The 17,978-nt window shown below is 44.0% G+C and overlaps 1 protein-coding gene across 8 annotated transcripts in view; it reads left to right on the top strand.

Moving 5' to 3' along the window:
* Window positions 1-17,978, top strand: part of MPHOSPH9 (M-phase phosphoprotein 9) — a 74,800-nt gene that overhangs the window by 16,259 nt on the left and 40,563 nt on the right. For 6 of the 8 annotated variants that reach the window (XR_004032080.1, XR_004032081.1, XM_030821599.1 and 3 more), the window contains 5 exons: window positions 4,614-4,704; window positions 9,598-9,704; window positions 16,699-16,824; window positions 16,990-17,450; window positions 17,755-17,910. Coding sequence is in view for 5 of the 8 variants with exons in the window: in XM_030821599.1 (XP_030677459.1) it covers window positions 4,614-4,704; window positions 9,598-9,704; window positions 16,699-16,824; window positions 16,990-17,450; window positions 17,755-17,910 (941 nt within the window). In the remaining 3 variants the exon portion in view is untranslated. The remainder of the gene's footprint in view (window positions 1-4,613; window positions 4,705-9,597; window positions 9,705-16,698; window positions 16,825-16,989; window positions 17,451-17,754; window positions 17,911-17,978) is intronic. The other 2 variants (XR_004032082.1, XM_030821597.1) reach the window with 1 other exon arrangement.

Below are 17,978 nucleotides of genomic sequence, written 5' to 3'. Positions count from 1 at the left end.
GTATGGCCCTTTTGCTAACCTAGCAGCTACTTTAATTAAGAGATTATAGATATTGAGTAAGGTTTTTAAAAAATTATTTAAATTTGAGTTTCAGATAATTCAGATTTTAAACATTTCTTTTATTTATTTATTAATTAATTTATTTTTTTGACATGGAGTCTTGCTCTGTTGCCCAGGCTGGATTACAGTGACATAATCTCAGCTCACTGCAACTTCTGTCTCCTGGGTTCAAGCGATTCTCCTGCCTTGGCCTCCTGAGTAGCCGGGACTATAAGCGCATGCCACCACGCCTGGCTTATTTTTGTATTTTTGGTAGAGATGGGGTCTCGCCATGTTGGTTAGGCTGGTCTTGAACTCCTGACCTCAAGTGATCCACTCACCTCAGCCTCCCAAAGTGCCGGGATTATAGACGTGAGCCACTGTTCCTGGCCAAAAGAAATTTTTTTTTTTTTTTTTTTGAGACGGAGTCTCGCTCTGTCACCCAGGCTGGAGTGCGGTGGCGCGATCTCGGCTCACTGCAAGCTCCACCTCCTGGGTTCACGCCATTCTCCTGCCTCAGCCTCTCCGAGTAGCTGGGACTACAGGTGCCTGCCACCACGCCCGGCTAATTTTTTGTATTTTTAGTAGAGACGGGGTTTCACCGTGGTCTCAATCTCCTGACCTCGTGATCCACCCGCCTCGGCCTCCCAAAGTGCTGGGATTACAAGCGTGAGCCACTGCGCCTGGCCTAAGAAATTTTTTTAAAATATATTTTTGTAGAGACAGAGTCTCACTATGTTGCCCAGGCTGGTCTCAAATTCGTGGCTTCAAGTGATCCTCTTGCCTTGGCCTCCCAAAATGCTGAGATTACAAGCATGAGCCACTGTGCCTGGCCAGATAATTTTTATTATGCCTGTATAGCCCTTATTGCTCTAAATTTGTCACAGAATAGCATTGTTTAGTATAATACATTGAAATGGCAAAATCAGGTCCCTCTACCAACCCAATACCTTTAGAAACTGGCCATGTCTTACCATCCTGAACATGGTCTTTTTGTCATCCTATGAAAAAGATCTATTAAAGAGAGCATAAGAAGATAGTCCTACAGCCTTCATAAGGCATTGTTTATTCCTCTTTCAATAAATTTTATTTCTTCAATTTAGGCTTCCTGATATCACCATTCTTTGTACTTTTTCAGATTTATATTGAAGAGGAGGGAAGTGAAGGTAAATGAAGCTCTATGAACCACAAAAGCTTCTGTGGCCTAGGAAAGCCCTTTAGTACTGTGTTGCTAGTTTTATTCTAGAAAAGCCCTTTAGTACTATATTGATAGCTCTAGAAAAGCCATTCAATACAGTGTTGTTAGTTTTTTTCTTTTATTTTGAGACGGAGTCTCGCTCTGTTGCCCAGTGGCGCAATCTCGGCTTACTGCAACCTCTGCCTCCCGGGTTCAAGTGATTTTCCTGCCTCAGCCTCCTGAGTAGCTGGGATTACAGGCATGTGCCACCATGCCTGACTAATTTTTTTGTATTTTTAGTAGAGACGGGATTTCACCATGTTGGCCAGGCTAGTCTTGAACTCTTGACTTCAGTTGATCCACCTGCCTCGGCCTCCCAAATGCTGGGATTACAGGCATGAGTCACTGGTTAGTTCTATTTTAGAAAAGCCATTTAGCATTGTGTTCTGTTTTAGAAAAGTCATTTAGGTACTGTGTTGGTAGGTCTATTTTAGAAAAGCCCTTTGGTTTAGAACTGTGTTGGTAGTTCTATTCTGTTGACTCTCTATGCCATCAAGGATGGTGTATCCTTGTTTGGTATGACAGCAAAAAACATTTGGAGACGGGTAAAAATTGCTTTTTCTCATTGGGATAGATTGGCATAAAGCGAGAATGTTTTCATACACAATAGTTTCTTTTCTTCTGTTTTTCCTAAGATTACACCTCTTCTTGTGCAGACTTCCGCTTCTGATAAACTTTGGCCTTGTGGTTATGTACTCAGTGGGTTCGCCGATGTTCTTGCTGTCCTTTGTGATTGTAGCTCAGTATATGCCACGTAGCACCGTGGTTCTGCCTTTGCTGCACATTAGACTCACCTGAGGAGATTTAAAACTCTACTTCTCCTGGCTTCCAAACCCAGGTGCTGACCTGTGTTTTGGGACTTTTAATCAGGTGATGCTGATGTGCGGTAGAGTCTAGGAGCTGCTGGTTAATTAGGCCACCGCCTAATTTTTCTTCTCTATTCAGTGGAGAATCAGACCAGCTGCCCATGGTCTGGCCCTGCCTTTGAAATGCTCTTCTGCTCACATCTTCTACCTCTTGCGATCATAGGGCAGAAAGTGGAGGCAGTGAGGAGGCAGTGATTCCCTCTTTCTTTGATCATCTCCTGGACAAGTTTTAGTTTTCCTTTTTTTGGGTAGCTGAAATATTCGGTATTAAATTACTAGGGGAAATCAAACTTCTTTGATATTTCTGAACCCTAAATGATTTCGAGCTCATGGTGGTTGGTGAATCAGAGATGCGCCCCCCGCCCTCCCCGCCACCCCGCCGAAATGCATTTCTTGAGTGATTCTGGATTCACAAAAGTTAGAACTTTCCTCTTTATTTAGTTCTTTTTCTTCTCTCATTGGTTTCAGTTTCAGTCTAAAGCAGAGAATGCTTGTTACCAGGATTTTCTTCTGATCCAATTTTCCTTTTATGCAATGGTAGTTTATTTTGGGTAAATAGTGCCTTTGAAGTAATTTTGTAATTGCATATTGTTTAGCAAAAGGGTTTTCCAGGGAGGGCTTGAGTTGCTCTTTGTTTCCTTGGTCCTTTGTCTTGGACAGACTCGACTATCCCATTTCACAGGCTGAGGGGCTTCCGTGGTGGTTTTTCAGATGGGCTAATAGATGGTTACTAAAACTCATTAAGGTCCTTGTGCTAAGCTTAGGCCGGCTTCTTGGACTAAGAGGGTTTATATTTAGAAGGGCTTTTCATTGCACCCTACTTTTATTTTTAATTAAAAGCTGGGCCTGTTTTCTTCAGTGGATGCCTTGTTTCCCCCAGGAGAGTGCAGCAGGTGGCTCTGTAAGATAAGCCCTTGCCAGCCCACTGTGTGTGTGCAGCAGCCGAGTGCACTGAATTTGCATCTCAGAATCCAGACAAGGACAAAATATTTTGCTTGGGATTATTTGACTTGGACTTTTCCAGTCACCTTCTCTTGGTCTTTTTTTTTTTTTTTTTTTTCCTGAGACAGAGTTTCGCTCTGTCGCCCAGGCTGGAGTGCAGTGGCGCGATCTCAGCTCACTGCAAGCTCCACCTCCCAGGTTCATGCCATTCTCCTGCCTCAGCCTCCCGAGTAGCTGGGACTACAGGTGCCCACCACCACGCCCGGCTAATTTTTTGTATTTTTAGTAGAGACGGGGTTTCCCCGTGATAGCCAGAATGGTCTCGATCTCCTGACCTGGTGATCTGCCTGCCTCGGCCTCCCAAAGTGCTGGGATTACAGGCGTGAGCCACCGCGCCGGCCTTTTCTTGGTCTTGAGTAGTGAGACAAATTCAAACAGGTGGAATTTCTTCCTTGATGAGAAAGAAAGTGGTGCCTTATAAGGCTGATGTGTTAATCCCCCTTCTTGGTAGGTAGTGTTATCTCTGTGTGCTTTTACTTTGGCAATGGGTTCATGGATGGTTACATACTCTTTACAGGAATTAAAAGTTTCATGAGGGACCTGATAAGAAAAATTCTGATAGAAATATTCTCATCACATATCTCTGGAAACACATTTCTTGCGACAGTGTCAGAGATGTTGTGAGGATTGATTTGCTCAGAATTTTTACTAGAATTGATAAGTAAGCAGGGACTACTAACCAATTGTTTGTATATAGGAAGTAGTCTACTACTTAAGGCTCATATTATTGATTTATGGTTTTTAGAGTTAATCTGATTTATTGTAATTATGATAAAAATGAATTGTTAGAGCTTTTACATTAATTTTTATACTAAATGACTTTAATTCTAGGCACCTCAAATTTGTTTTGGAAGTAAATGGCAAATTATACATACATTTTAGGTCTGAACTCACGAAATAATACCTGCCCCCATTTTTCTCATTCCAGCTCCATGGAGAACCGAAATAAACTTTTGTAAATTACACAGGCAAAAAAAAAAAAAAAAAAATGTATGACAGTGAATTCCTATCAGGTAGCATTCTTGTAACCATGGGGAAACCAGGCTTTCTTTTTTTTTTTTCGAGACAGAGTCTTGCTCTGTGCCCAGGCTAGAGTGCAGTGGCACGATCTCGGCTCACTGCAACCTCTGCCTCCCAGATTCAAGTGATTCTCCTGCCTCAGCCTCCCGAGTAGCTGGGATTAAAGGCACCCGCCACTGCGCCTGGCTAATTTTTGTATTTTTAGTAGAGACGGGGTTTCATCATCTTGACCAGGCTGGGTTCGAACTTTTGACCTCGTGATCCACCCGCCTCGGCCTCCCAAAGTGCTGGGATAATAGGTGTGAGCTACTGCGCCTGGCCCAGGCTTTCTTCTTTGAACCCTCTGAAGGTTTCTCTCCACCTGGTTTGAGGCCTGGCTCTCATTTCTTGGGTCAGCAGATTGTGCCTAATGACTTTTAGCTGTCAACCAATAGTTTTCTTTCTTTTAGTCTGATTTTGCTGCTGCTACACATCCTCGTGCTTTTTACCTCAGTAAACCAGATGAAACTCCAAATGCTTGGATGTCTGATTCAGGAACAGGTATGATACTTAAATTTTTATTTTTTTAACCTAAACTACACTCAGAGGAAGGTACTTAGATTTTTAGAGCATTATTTTTAAAAAACAACTTGCCTACATTTCTCCTTACAGGATGATACTGTATAGTAGTATGGTTTTGTAAATGTGTTATGTGTTGTGGTGTTCTCTGGTAGCAGCCTTACCTTGGTTTGTTTTGTTTTTTGAGACAAGGTCTCACTCTGTCACCCAGGCTGGGATGCAGTGGTGTGATCACAGCTCACTGCAGGCTCTGTCTCCTGGGCTCAATTGATCCTCCCACCTCAGCTTCCCAAGAATAGTCGGGACAACAGGCAGCGCCACCATGCCCAGCTACCTTTTGTATTTTTTTGTAGAGACAGGGTTTCGCCATGTTGCCCCAGCTGGTTTTGAACTCCTGGGTGCAAGCAATCCACCTGCCTCTGTTTCTCAAGGTGCTGGGATTACAGGCTTCAGCCACCATGCCCAGCCACCTTTCTTGTCTTAATTTATGTTACAAGATCTATAAACAGAATGAAGAAGTACTTTTGCAGTTGTTTTGAACAGCTGTAAAAATCATCAGCCTTTTTCGGGTAGTCCAAAATGAATTAAATTCAAACCCTCTGAGCCATTCTTTACACTCCATGGTGAGCTTATTCCAATCTTAATGGCTTTATATACAGACTTTATTTTTTTTCCATATCCCACATCCAATTCATCAGGATGAATTAGCTTTGCCTTACAAAACTTTCCAGAATCCCACCACTTCTTACCACCTCCACGGCTTCCAGCCTAAGAGTGGCCTCTCATCTGTCACCTGGGTTGCTGCTGTCTTCCTAACCAGCCTCCCCACTTCCACTCTTGCACACTTCAATCTATTCTCAACATAGTAGACAAAGTGATCCTCTGAAAAGTTAAGTCACATCATGTGACTCCTCCTCTCCAAACCCTGTTGTTCACAGAGTCCCTACAGGGGCCCACAGTGCCTAACAACCTAGCCCTGTTACCTCTTTGACCTCACTTTTTTTCTTTTTTTTGAGACGGAGTCTCACCGTGTCACCCAGACTAGAGTGTAGTGCCGCGATCTCGGCTCACTGCAACCTCCACCTCCTGGGTTCAAGAGATTCTCCTGCCTCAGCCTCCTGAGTAGCTGAGATTACAGGCATGCGCCACCATGCCCAGTTAATTTTTTTGAATTTTTGTAGAGGCAGGGTTTCGCTATGTTGGTCAGGCTGGTCTCGAACTCCTGACCTCAGCTGATCCACCCGCCTCGGCCTCCCAAAGTGCTGGGATTACAGGCGTGAGCCACTGCGCCCGGCCTGACCTCAGTTATATACTGAGTTGTTCCTCGAATTACAATGGGGTTATGTCCTGATAAACCCACCATAAATTGAAAATATCATAAGTTGAAAGTGGGCTGGGCACAGTGGCTCATGCCTGTAATCCCAGCACTTTGAGAGGCCAAGGTGTGAGGATCGCTGGAGGCCATGAGTTTGAGACCAGCTTGAGCAACAAGTTGAGACCCCATCTCTACAAAAGAGTTAAAAAATTCACCAGGGTTGGTGATGCGCCTGTAGTGCTAGCTACTTGGAAAGCTGAAATGGGAAGATTGCTTGAGTCTGGGAGGTCAAGGCTGCAGTGAGCCATGATCACACTGCACTCCAGCCTGGGCAACACCAAGACCTTGTCTCAAGAAAAAAAAAAATTGAAAATGCATTTAGTACACCTAGCTTATTAAACATCATAGCTTAGCCTAGTGTACATTAAATGTGCTCAGAACACTTACATTAGCCTACAGTTGGGCAAAGTTATCTAACACAAAGTATTTTATAATAAAGTATTGACTATTTCATATACTGTATTGAATACCGAGAGTGAAAAACAGAGTGGTCAGCCGGGCGCTGTGGCTCATGCTTGTAATCCCAGCACTTTGGGAGGCCGGGTCGGACGGATCGTGAGGTCAGGCGATCGAGACTATCCTGGCTAATACAGTGAAACCCCATGTCTACTAAAAATACAAAAAATTAGCTGGGCTTGGTGGCAGGCGCCTGTAATCCCAGCTACTCGAAAGGCTGAGGCAGGAGAATGGCATGAACCCAGGAGGCGGAGCTTGCAGTGAGCCGAGATTGTGCCACTGAACTCCAGCCTGGGAGACAGAGCCAGGCTCTGTCTCAAAAAAAAAAAAAAAAAAAAAAGAAAAACAGAATGGTCATATGGGTACTCAAAGTATGGTTTCTACTGACTGCATATCACTTTTGCACCATGAAAAAGTAAAAAAAAAAAAAAAAATGAGTCGAACCATTGTAGGCTGGGGATTGTACTCTGTCCCTTTTTTTTTTTTTTTTTTTTTTTTTTTTTTGAGACAGAGTTTTGCTCTTGTTGCCCAGGCTGGAGTGCGATGGTGTGATCTCGGCTCACTGCAATCTCCGCTTCCCGGGTTCAAGTGATTTTTCTGCCTCAGCCTTCAGCTTCCCAAGATGAGATTACAGGCATGCACCACCACGCCCAGCTAATTTTGTATTTTTAGTAGAGACAGAGTTTCTCCATGTTGGTCAGGCTGGTCTTCAACTCCTGACCTCAGGTGATCTGCCCACCTCAGCCTCCCAAAGTGCTGGGATTACAGGCGTGAGCCATTGCTCCTTGCCGTGCTCTGTCCGTTTCTTTGATGAGAAGGGAGATGTCTGCTCAAATGTCCCACATAGGTTTTAGGACTTTTGCATTGGCTGTTTTCCATACTTGAAATGTTCTTCCCTCTGTATGAGGGAGCTCCCTCATACATGGCTAAAATGGCTGATGCCCTCTTAATTATCCTCTCAGTAGCCAACCCTGTTCACCTGATACAAAAATAGTGCCTTCCCACCCCACCCGCCACTACATATCCCCTTTATCCTGTTTTAAAATCTCATCAGAGTGCTTACCACCTATATACTGCATGATTTACTTACTTTTCATGTCTCACTCCTCCTGCCTCCACAGCCTGGCACTATAGGTGCTCAATAAACATTTGAATTATTGAATTATTTACATTGATTCTATATGTCTATACTACTCACAAAGAAATTCTCAGCTGGGCATGGTGGCTCACACCTGTGATCCCAGCACTTTGGGAAGCCAAGGTGGGCAGATCATTTGACCCCAGGAGGTTGAGACTAGCCTGGGCAACATAGCAAAACTTTGTCTCTACACAAAATACAAAAATTAGCCAGGTGTGGTGGTGTGAGCTTATAGTCCCAGCTACTTGGGAGGCTGAAAGGGAATGATGGCTTGAGCTCGGGAGGTCAGGACTGTAGTGAGCTGTGATTGCGCCACTGTACTCTAGCCTGGGTTACAGATGGAGGCCGTGTCTCAGAAAAAAAAAGAAAAGAAAAGAAAAGAAAAGAAATTGTCTATTTTAAAATATATTTTAAGGCTGGACCTGGTAGCTCACAACTGTAATCCTAGCACTTTGGGAGGCCAAGGAGGGTGGATTGTTTGAGCTCTGGAGTTCGAGACCAGCCTGGGTAACATGGCAAAACTCTGTCTCTACTAAAAATACAAAAAAAATTAGCAGGGCTTGGTGGTGTGTGCCTGTAGTCCCAGCTTCTTGCAGGGCTAAGGCAGGAGGATGTCTTGAACCTGGAAGGTTGAGACTCCAGTGAGCTGGGCTGGGCGCAGTGGCCCATGCCTATAATCCCAGCACTTTGGGAGGCCGAGGCGGGAGGATCACTTGAGATCAGGAGTTCGAGACCAGCCTGGCCAACATGGTGAAGCCCCATCTCTACTAAAAATACAAAAATTAGTCCGGGCACGGGTGGCTCACACCTGTTATCCCAGCACTTTGGGAGGCCAAGGCAGGCAGATCACTTGAGGTCAGGAGTTCGAGACCAGTCTGGCCAAAATGGCAAAACCCTGTCTCTACTAAAAATACAAAAATTAGCCGGGCGTGGTGGTGCATGCCTGTAACCTCAGCTACTCAGGAGGTTGAGGCAGGAGAATCACTTGAACCTGGGAGGCGGAGGTTGCAGTGAGCTGAGCTCATGCCATTGCACTCCAGTCTGGGCAACAGAGTGAGACTGTCTGGAAAAAAAAAAAAGAAAAGAAAAAAACAAACCAAAAATTAGCCGGTTATGGTGGCGCATGCCTGTAATTCCAACTACTCAGAAGGCTGAGGCAGGAGAATCGCTTGAACTTGGGAGACGGAGGTTGCAGTGAGCCGAGATCACTCCACTGCATTCCATCTTGGGCAACAGAGCCAGACTCTGTCTCAAAAAAAGAGACCACAGTGGACTGAGATGGCACCACTGCACTCCAGCCTGGGTGACAAAGCAAGACCCTGTCTCAAAAAATAAAAAAATTTATTTTATTATTATTATTTTCATTTTTTTTTTGAGACTCTATCACTCACTCTATCACTCAGGCTGGAGTGCAGTGGCACCATCTCAGCTCACTACAACCTCTGTCTCCTGGGTTCAAGCAATTCTCATGCCTCAGCCTCCCAAGTAGCTGGTATTACAGTGTGTGCCACCACACCTGGCTGATTTTTGGATTTTTAGTAGAGATGGGGCTTCACCACGTTGGCCAGGCTGGTCTCAAACTCCTGACGTTAGGTAATCCTCCTGCCTCAGCTTCCCAAAGGGCTGGGATTACAGGTGTGAGCTACCATGCCTGGCCAAAAATATATATTTTAAATTGTACCAACTCATCTTGACTTTTTATATTTCAGTTTTAAACATTTGCATACAGTTAGGACTCTTACATAATAAGGAATTTAGATAACCTGTTTTCCATCAAAATTCAAATTACTTTAACCCAAAATTAGTTTCTTCCCATATTTAATTTCCTTTAGGTAGAAATGTTATTCTAGAAAGCATTTTTGTTTTTTCCTTACTCTTTTCTATTCTGTGTATTTGTGCACGTCAGGATTGACCTACTGGAAACTAGAGGAAAAGGATATGCACCACTCTTTGCCTGAAACTTTAGAGAAGACGTTCATATCAGTGTCTTCCACAGATGTGTCACCAAACCAGGTAATTTAAAAACACACTGTGGCTGGGCACAGTGGCTCACGCCTGTAATCCCAGCACTTTGGGAGGCCGAGGCGGGCGGATCATGAAGTCAGGAGATTGAGACCATCCTGGCTAACACGGTGAAACCCCGTCTCTACTAAAAATACAAAAAATTAGCTGGGCGTGGTGGCGGGTGCCTGTAGTCCCAGCTACTGGGAGAGGCTGAGGCAGGAGAATGGCGTGAACCTGGGAGGCGGAGCTTGCAGTGAGCCGAGACTGTGCCACTGCACTCCAGCCTGGGTGACAGAGCGAGACTCCGTCTCAAAAAAAAAAACAAAAAAAAAACCCAACACACACACTGTGGGCTGGGCATGGTGGCCTGTAATCCTGTAATCCCGGCACTTTGGGAGGCTGAGGCGGCGGATCATCTGAGGTCAGGAGTTCGAGACCAGCCTGGCTAACACGGTGAAACCCTGTTTCTACTAAAAATACAAAAAAATTAGCCAGACGTGGTGGCGTGTGCCTGTTAATCTCAGCTACTCGGGAGGCTGAGGCAGGAGAATCACTTGAACCTGGGAGGTGTAGGCTGCAGTGAACCGAGATCGTGCCATTGCACTCCAGCTTGGGCAACGAGAGTGAAACTCCATCTCAAAGAAAAAAAAGAATTGTGTGTGTTTGTGTTTTACAATTGTTGCTAAGTACTCCAGTATAAATTTTATTTTTCAACTTCTAAAATACTGGGAAAAGCATGGGCTTTACAATTATACTCACTCGTTTTCAAATTCAATCTGTCATTTTTTCCTTACGTAATCTTAGCAATGCTTCTTAAAAGTGGAATTAAAGGCTGGGTGCCATGGCTCAAGCCTGTAATCCCAGCACTTTGGTAGGCCAAGGCGGGCGGATCACCTGAGGTTGGGAGTTCAAGACCAGCCTGGCCAACATGGTGAAACCCCATCTCTACTAAAAATACAAAAATTAACTGGGTGTGGTGGCATTCACTTGTAATCCCAGCTGCTCAAGTGGCTGAGGCAGGAGAATCACTTGAACCCAGGAGGTGGAGATTGCAGTGAGCCAAGATGGTGCCACTGCACTCCAGCCTGGGTGACAGAGTGAGACTCCATCTCAGCAAAAACAACAACAGGAAAAAATAGAATTAAAAATTCCACTTTTAAAAAATTCTGGCTGGTTTGGGCTGGGCATGGTAGCTTACACCTGTAATCCTTGTACTTTGGGAGGCTCTCAAGTGAGAGGATCACTTGAGCCCAGGAGGTCACACCATTGCACTCTAGCCGGTGTGACAGAGTGAGACCCTGTCTCAAAAAGGGAAAAAAAAAATGCTGGTTAGTGTTTTGTGAAATTAAATGGATTGTGCCTACTGTTTCATATGTAGTAGGTCCTCAGCTATTAATTTCTTCCCCTTTTCCCAGAATTGGTGTTGATTTTTCATTTGTTACACCTCCATTCATTTTCATTTGTTACGCAATCCATTTCCACCATAGTTATGAGCAACTTAATTTGCTGTATTTTTTTTTTTTTTTTTTTTTTTTTGAGATGGAGTCTAGCTCTGTCACCCAGGCTGGAGTGCAGTGGCGCAATCTCGGCTCACTGCGAGCTCCACCTCCCGGGTTCACGCCATTCTCCTGCCTCAGCCTCTCTGAGTAGCTGGGACTACAGGTGCCCGCCACCACGCCCGGCTAATTTTTTGTATTTTTAGTAGAGACGGGGTTTCACCGTGGTCTCGATCTTCTGACCTCGTGATCCGCCCGCCTCGGCCTCCCAAAGTGCTGGGATTACAAGCGTGAGCCACCGCGCCCGGCCCTTTTTTTTTTTTTTTTTTTTTTTTTTTGAGACAGTTTCACTCTGTCGCCAGGTTGGAGTGCAGTGGCGCGATCTCAGCTCACTGCAACCTCTGCCTCCTGGGTTCAAGTGATTATCCTGCCTCAGCGTCCCGAGTAGCTGGGACTACAGGCGCATGCCACCACGCCCAGCTAATTTTTGTATTTTTAGTAGAGACGGGGTTTCACCATGTTGGTCAGGATGGTCTTGATCTCTTGACCTCGTGATTTGCCTGCCTTGGCCTCCCAAGTGCTGGAATTACAGACATGCACCACTGCGCCCGGCCAATTTGCTGGATTTTCTTTGAGTAAGAACGGTACATTTAAAAAAAAAATTTTTTTTTTTTTTTTTTTTTTTGAGACGGAGTCTCAGTCTGTCACTTAGGCTGGAGTGCAGTGGTTCCAGGTTCAAGTGATTCTCCTGCCTCAGCCTCCTGAGTAGCTGGGATTATGGGCATGTGCCACCATACCTGGCTAATTTTTGTATTTTTAGTAGAGAGGGAGTTTCGTGATGTTGGCCAGGCTGGTGATCCTCCCACATCAGCCTCCCAAAGTGCTGGGAATACAGGCGTGAGCCACTGCACTGGCCCATTTTCTTTTTTAAATTTAAGAGCAAAGAAATAAAACTATCCAGTAAATGTACGTCAATGTACCTATTTCACCTCTGTATTTTTTCTTTCTTTTTTTTTTTTTCTTTGAGACAGAGTCTCACTCTGTTGCCCAGGCTGGAGTGCAATGGTGTGATCTCGGCTCACTGCAATCTCCGCCTCCTGGGTTCAAGTGATTCTCCCGCCTCAACCTTCCAAGTAGCTGGGATTACAGGCACCTGCCATCATGCCCAGCTATGTTTTGTATTTGTGTAGAGACGGGGTTTCGCCACATTGGCCAGGCTGCTCTCGAACTCCTGACCTCAGGTGATCCGCCTGCTTTGGCCTCCCAAAGTGCTGGGATTACAGGCATGAGCTACTGCACCCGGCCTTCACTTCTGTATTTTGATCAGGTAGTGAAAGAGTACCTGGGGAAAGGAGAGATACTATTAAAGTAACCAAGAGACATAAAAATGAATGACATGTACAGACAGACAGACGGGGCAACGTACTTGTAAGCATCAGAGTCTCAGTGACGGAAACCAACATTCCATACTTCATGAAAGGAACAAAAAGACACAGGTCAACACAGAGAAATGAAGGATGAGGGAGTTAAGATTGTAGGGGGCAAGGCAGGCTTAGTAGGCTTTGCAGTTGCAGGGCTCACAGTGTTACTTGATCTTGAACATCAGTAAGTGAGTGGATACTACATTTTGTTGACTCTATGGTATTGTCAACTTTAAGGTTTCCCATTTCATGTTCTACCAAGAAAAATTTATAAATTAGACTGATACAATGCTTTTTTTTTTTTTTTAACCACTTTAGAATTTATATTTTGTTCTTATGGAAAGAGTCTTTAGACTTAAACATAGGTTTTATTATGTATCAGTAACTTTTTTTTTTTTTTTTAATAGAGATAGGATTTTTGCTGTGTTGCCTAGGCTGGTCTCAAACTCCTGGGCTCAAGTGATTCCCCTGCTTTGGTCTCCCAAAGTGCTGGGATTACAGCTGTGAGTCACTGTGCCTGGCCTATTATATAACTTTTTTTTGAGATGGAGTCTTGCTGTGTTGCCAGGCTGGAGTGCAGTGGTGTGATCTCGGCTCACTGCAACCTCCACCTCCTGGGTTCAAGCGATTCTCCTGCTTCAGCCTCCTGAGTAGCTGGGACTACAGGCATGTGCTACCATGACCAGCTAATTTTTTTGTGTTTTTAGTAGAGACGAGGTTCCACCATGTTGGCCAGGATGGTCTCGATCTCCTGACCTTGTGACCCACCTGCCTCAGCCTCCCAAAGTGCTGAGATTATAGGTGTGAGCCACTGTGCCTGGCTTATTATATAACTCTTATGCATACTTTAAAAAGGAAAACATAAGTGAAATAAAAGTGGCTAAAATTCTTTCCTTCTCAGAGGGTTGTACTCTACTCTACTCTTCTCTTCTCTTCTCTTCTCTTCTCTTCTCTTCTCTTCTCTTCTCTTCTCTCTCTCTCTTTCTCTCTTTCTTTCTTTATGGTCTCACTCTGTTACCCAGGCTGGAGTATAGCAGCTTGAGCATAGGTAACTGCAGACTTAACCTCCTGGGCTCAGGCGATCCTCTTGCCTCAGCCTCCTGAGTAGCTGGGACTACAGTCATGTGCAACCACATCTGGCTCATTTTTTTTTTTTTTTTTTTTTAGTAGAGGCAATGTCTCTCTATGTTACCCAGGCTGGTCTCTCGAACTCCTGGACTCAAGCAATCCTCCTGCCTCAGCCTCGCAAAGTGCTGGGATTACAAATGTGAACCACTATGCCTGGCCACTTCTCTCTCTTCACCTTGGTGTTAGTTTCTGTGTTTTCCCACATTATCTTCTTCTAGCCCACCAAGAGCATCAGCAATTCTGCATTTCTTTAAAAAGAATGGAAGAGGCCTTTCTGCTTTTTACCTGTCTTAGTAGCATGTAGGACTAGCCCGCTTTGGACTCTCATGTGTAGTATGTTGCTAAACGTGTCTGATTCACCGTTCTCTTAAATATTGGTCCTCAGGAGCTTCATTGTAGTGTGTAGGTTTGTCTTCCAAGCTGCTGATACCTATTTGGCCAATTTTGAGCTCATGAGCAGGGAATGACAGTCTATCACAACCACAACTTGGCCCAAAGCAATTATAAGATGCCATTAATTACAAGAGGCATCCCTACTTTAGAGATGTTAACATGACAAGAACATAAAAGTGGCGAAAAGTGGTACTTTTCTATTCCCATGAGCTTTGAATAGAATAACCCCAACTATTCCCCCAGGCCACCAGGCCGTGGCCATAGCTGGAGTAATGCTACTCTTCACAGGCTTCAGGTCTTGAAAAGGCTTCTTTAGGTTATTGGCATGTAAGGAATGAATTCTACAGCAGGATTATGGGAATTGTGGTACTATTTTTTTTGAGGCAGAGTCTTGCTGTGTTTCACAGGCTGAAATGCAGTGGTGCGATCTCAGCTCACTGCATCCTCCGCCTCCTGGGTTCAAGCAATTCTCCTGCTTCAGCCTCCCAAGTAGCTGGGATTACAGGCACGCGCCACCACACCCAGCTAATTTTTGTGTTTTTAGTAGAGATGGGGTTTCACCAATATTGGCCAGGCTGGTGTCGAACTTCTGACCTCAAGTGATCCACCTGCCTTGGCCTCCCAAAGTGTTGGGATTACAGGCGTGAGCCACCACAGTATATTTTAAAGGTTTAGATTTAACAAATTAATGCATTTAATGCACACACTCACAGGGTAGTTATAAGGTTTTAAAAATATATATTCATGGTGCTCTGCAGCCTATGTAGGGTCTAGAAATGGGACACAAATTTAAAGCTACATGATTAATGTGTTCTTTCAGTGTTTTCAGTATATCTATTGTTGAATCTGTAATCTCATTTGTGACAATGTTCACAGTTTAAATTTGAGGCCCGAGGTTAATTGGTTCTCCTCTCACACCCTATAATACATCCCACCTTGAAATAATTTAAGCCAAAAGTTTTAATGTTTAGAGCCTAGACCTCTCTGCAACATTTTTAGTGTAGTGAAGCCCTGATTTCAGTTTTTCGAAATTGGGGTCCTATCTTCTGTTTTTTGAGACAGAGTCTTGCTCTGTCACCCAGGCTAGAGTGAAGGAGTGTAGTGGCATGATCCTAGCTCACTGCAACCTCTGCCTCCTGGGTTCAAGTGATTGTCCCACTTCAGTCTCCTGCATTGCTGGGATTACAGGCCTGCGCCACCACTCCCAGCTAATTTTTGTAGTTTTAGTAGAGACGGGGTTTCACCATATTAGCCAGGCTGGTCTCGAACTCCCGACCTCAGGCAATCCGCCTGCCTCAGCCTCCCAAAGCGCTGGGATTACAGGCGTAAGCCACCGTGTCCAGCCTAGGGTCATATCTTCTTATTTTGCTAATGAATAAAGGGACTTATTTTCACTTGATCTTAGCCAAAAGGCCGAGAAGTGATGGGGGAGGGGGGGGACTTATTTTCATTGGGTCACTTTGTGACACCTAGTTTTGGTTGGCCAACTCTTTAAACAAACATGATTGTAACTACATAGATAAGGAACTCCACCTCTTGGTGCTTTTTACTTCAGCCATATGAAATTAATTTGGCTGAAAGTTTTCTCATCCTTCTATCATTCATTATGAAGTATTTTCTTTTCTTTTTTTTTTTTTTTTGAGACGGAGTTTCGCTCTTGTTGCGCAGGCTGGAGTGCAATGGCACGATCTCGGCTCACCACAACCTCCGCCTTCCAGGTTCAAGCGATTCTCCTGCCTCAGCCTCCCTTGTAGCTGGGATTACAGGCATGCGCCACCATGCCTGGCTAATTTTGTATTTTTAGTAGAGACGAGGTTTCTCCATGTTGTCTAGGCTGGTCTCAAACTCTCGACCTCAAGTGATCGCTCACCTTGGCCTCTCGAAGTGCTGGGATTACAGGCATGAGCCACCACGCCCGGCCTATGAAATATTTTCTTACCTCAAAACTTGGTTATTGGCTAGGCGTGGTGGCTCATGCCTGTAATCCCAGCACTTTGGGAAGCTAAGGTGGGAGGATTGCTTGAGCTCAGGAGTTTGAGACTAGCCTGGGCAACATGGCAAGACCCTGTCTCTACAAAAAAATACAAAAATTAGCTGGGCGTAGTGGCGCAATCGTGTAGTCCCAGCAACTTGGGAAGTTGAGGCAGGAAGATCACCTTAGCCTGGGAGATTGAGGCTGCAGTGAACCATGATCACACCACTGCACTCCAGCCTGGGCAACAGGGTGAGACTTTGTCTCAAAGAAACCCATAAAACTTGGTTCTTATTTTGAGTGGGAGAACTACTAAGAATTTCATTATTTGGAAGTATTCATAGGCTGCTAAATAATTAATGTTCACATTATCCCCTTAGTGTCCTAAATTGTTAGGAGATCCAAACATCTTTCCATTCTGAGGTAGACTCATCATACTAGGTAATGACTTCCAAGCTTGTATTACAAATCTGACAGTCTACATTTTCAATTTGCTTAAAGTCTTTCAAAAATCTTTTTATGGTGCTTATTTTGATATCATTAATTTGTTTCATTATTGATAACACCATTGAATTTTGTTTCATATCTTTAAGTCTAATACTAGTAATGAGATGAAGCTACCATCACTGAAGGATATTTATTATAAAAAACAAAGGGAAAACAAGCAGTTACCTGAAAGGAATCTCACTTCTGCTTCCAACCCAAATCATCCACCAGAGGTAAAGTTGTCCACATTCTGCCGAGTGAACGTGAACAATGCTTCCTGACTCTAACTTTTACCTCAAGCTTCATTTTCCCTAGGAGATCTAAAGCCTAGTCACTTCAAAACAAGCAAAACAAAGCCGAGTTCTGAGGGTAAGACTTCCTTGTTGTCTGGTTTCTAGGTCCTGACTCTAGATCCAACGTTACACATGAAGCCAAAGCAGCAGATTTCAGGGATTCAACCGCACGGCCTTCCGAATGCCCTTGATGACAGAATATCCTTTTCCCCGGACTCTGTTCTAGAGCCTAGTATGTCTACTCCCTCTGACATAGACTCATTTTCACAAGCAAGTAATGTCACTTCTCAGTTACCTGGATTTCCAAAATATCCCTCACACACAAAAGCTTCTCCGGTGGACTCTTGGAAAAATCAGACATTCCAAAATGAAAGTAGGACCAGTTCCACGTTTCCGTCAGTATATACCATTACTAGTAATGATATCTCGGTCAACACTGTAGATGAAGAAAACACTGTCATGGTCGCTTCGGCCTCAGTCAGTCAGTCCCAGCTTCCAGGTACAGCCAACAGTGTCCCAGAATGCATTTCATTGACTTCCTTGGAAGATCCTGTGATATTGTCTAAGTATGTATTTCAGTGAATGGCTTGTAATGTTAATAGATTTTCAGTGATGTCTGATTGGAAATGATCTTTATTGAACTTCAGTATTGCATAAAGTCTTAGAGATTTAGCATTTTTAAGATGGAGCATATAAAAACTTTTTCACTTGATTGTCAACTTTTTGTGTATTAATCTATAGATTTTGTAGTATGCAAAGGAAATATGCTATATTTTTCCCCATGAGAATCATTGTGTTCTTGTTTTCTCTTGTGGGACGGAGACTGAGGATAGCTTTCCTAATATATATTTTTTATTCTCACCGAATAAGGATTAGGCAGAACCTGAAGGAAAAGCATGCTCGACACATAGCAGATCTTCGAGCTTATTATGAATCAGAAATAAATAGTTTGAAACAGAAGCTGGAGGCAAAAGAAATCTCTGGAGTTGAAGATTGGAAGATAACCAATCAAATTCTCGTAGACAGGTAAAATTTATAATTTAGCTGTGAAGTTTTCTCCACCTTGGATGTATTATTTTCACAGAAGTATAATG

The sequence above is a fragment of the Nomascus leucogenys genome, chromosome 10 (genome assembly GCF_006542625.1).
Source record: "Nomascus leucogenys isolate Asia chromosome 10, Asia_NLE_v1, whole genome shotgun sequence".
Classification (NCBI taxonomy): Eukaryota; Metazoa; Chordata; class Mammalia; order Primates; family Hylobatidae; genus Nomascus; species Nomascus leucogenys.
Note: the sequence above shows the minus strand (reverse complement) of the source record. Positions and strands in the feature narration are given on the sequence as shown.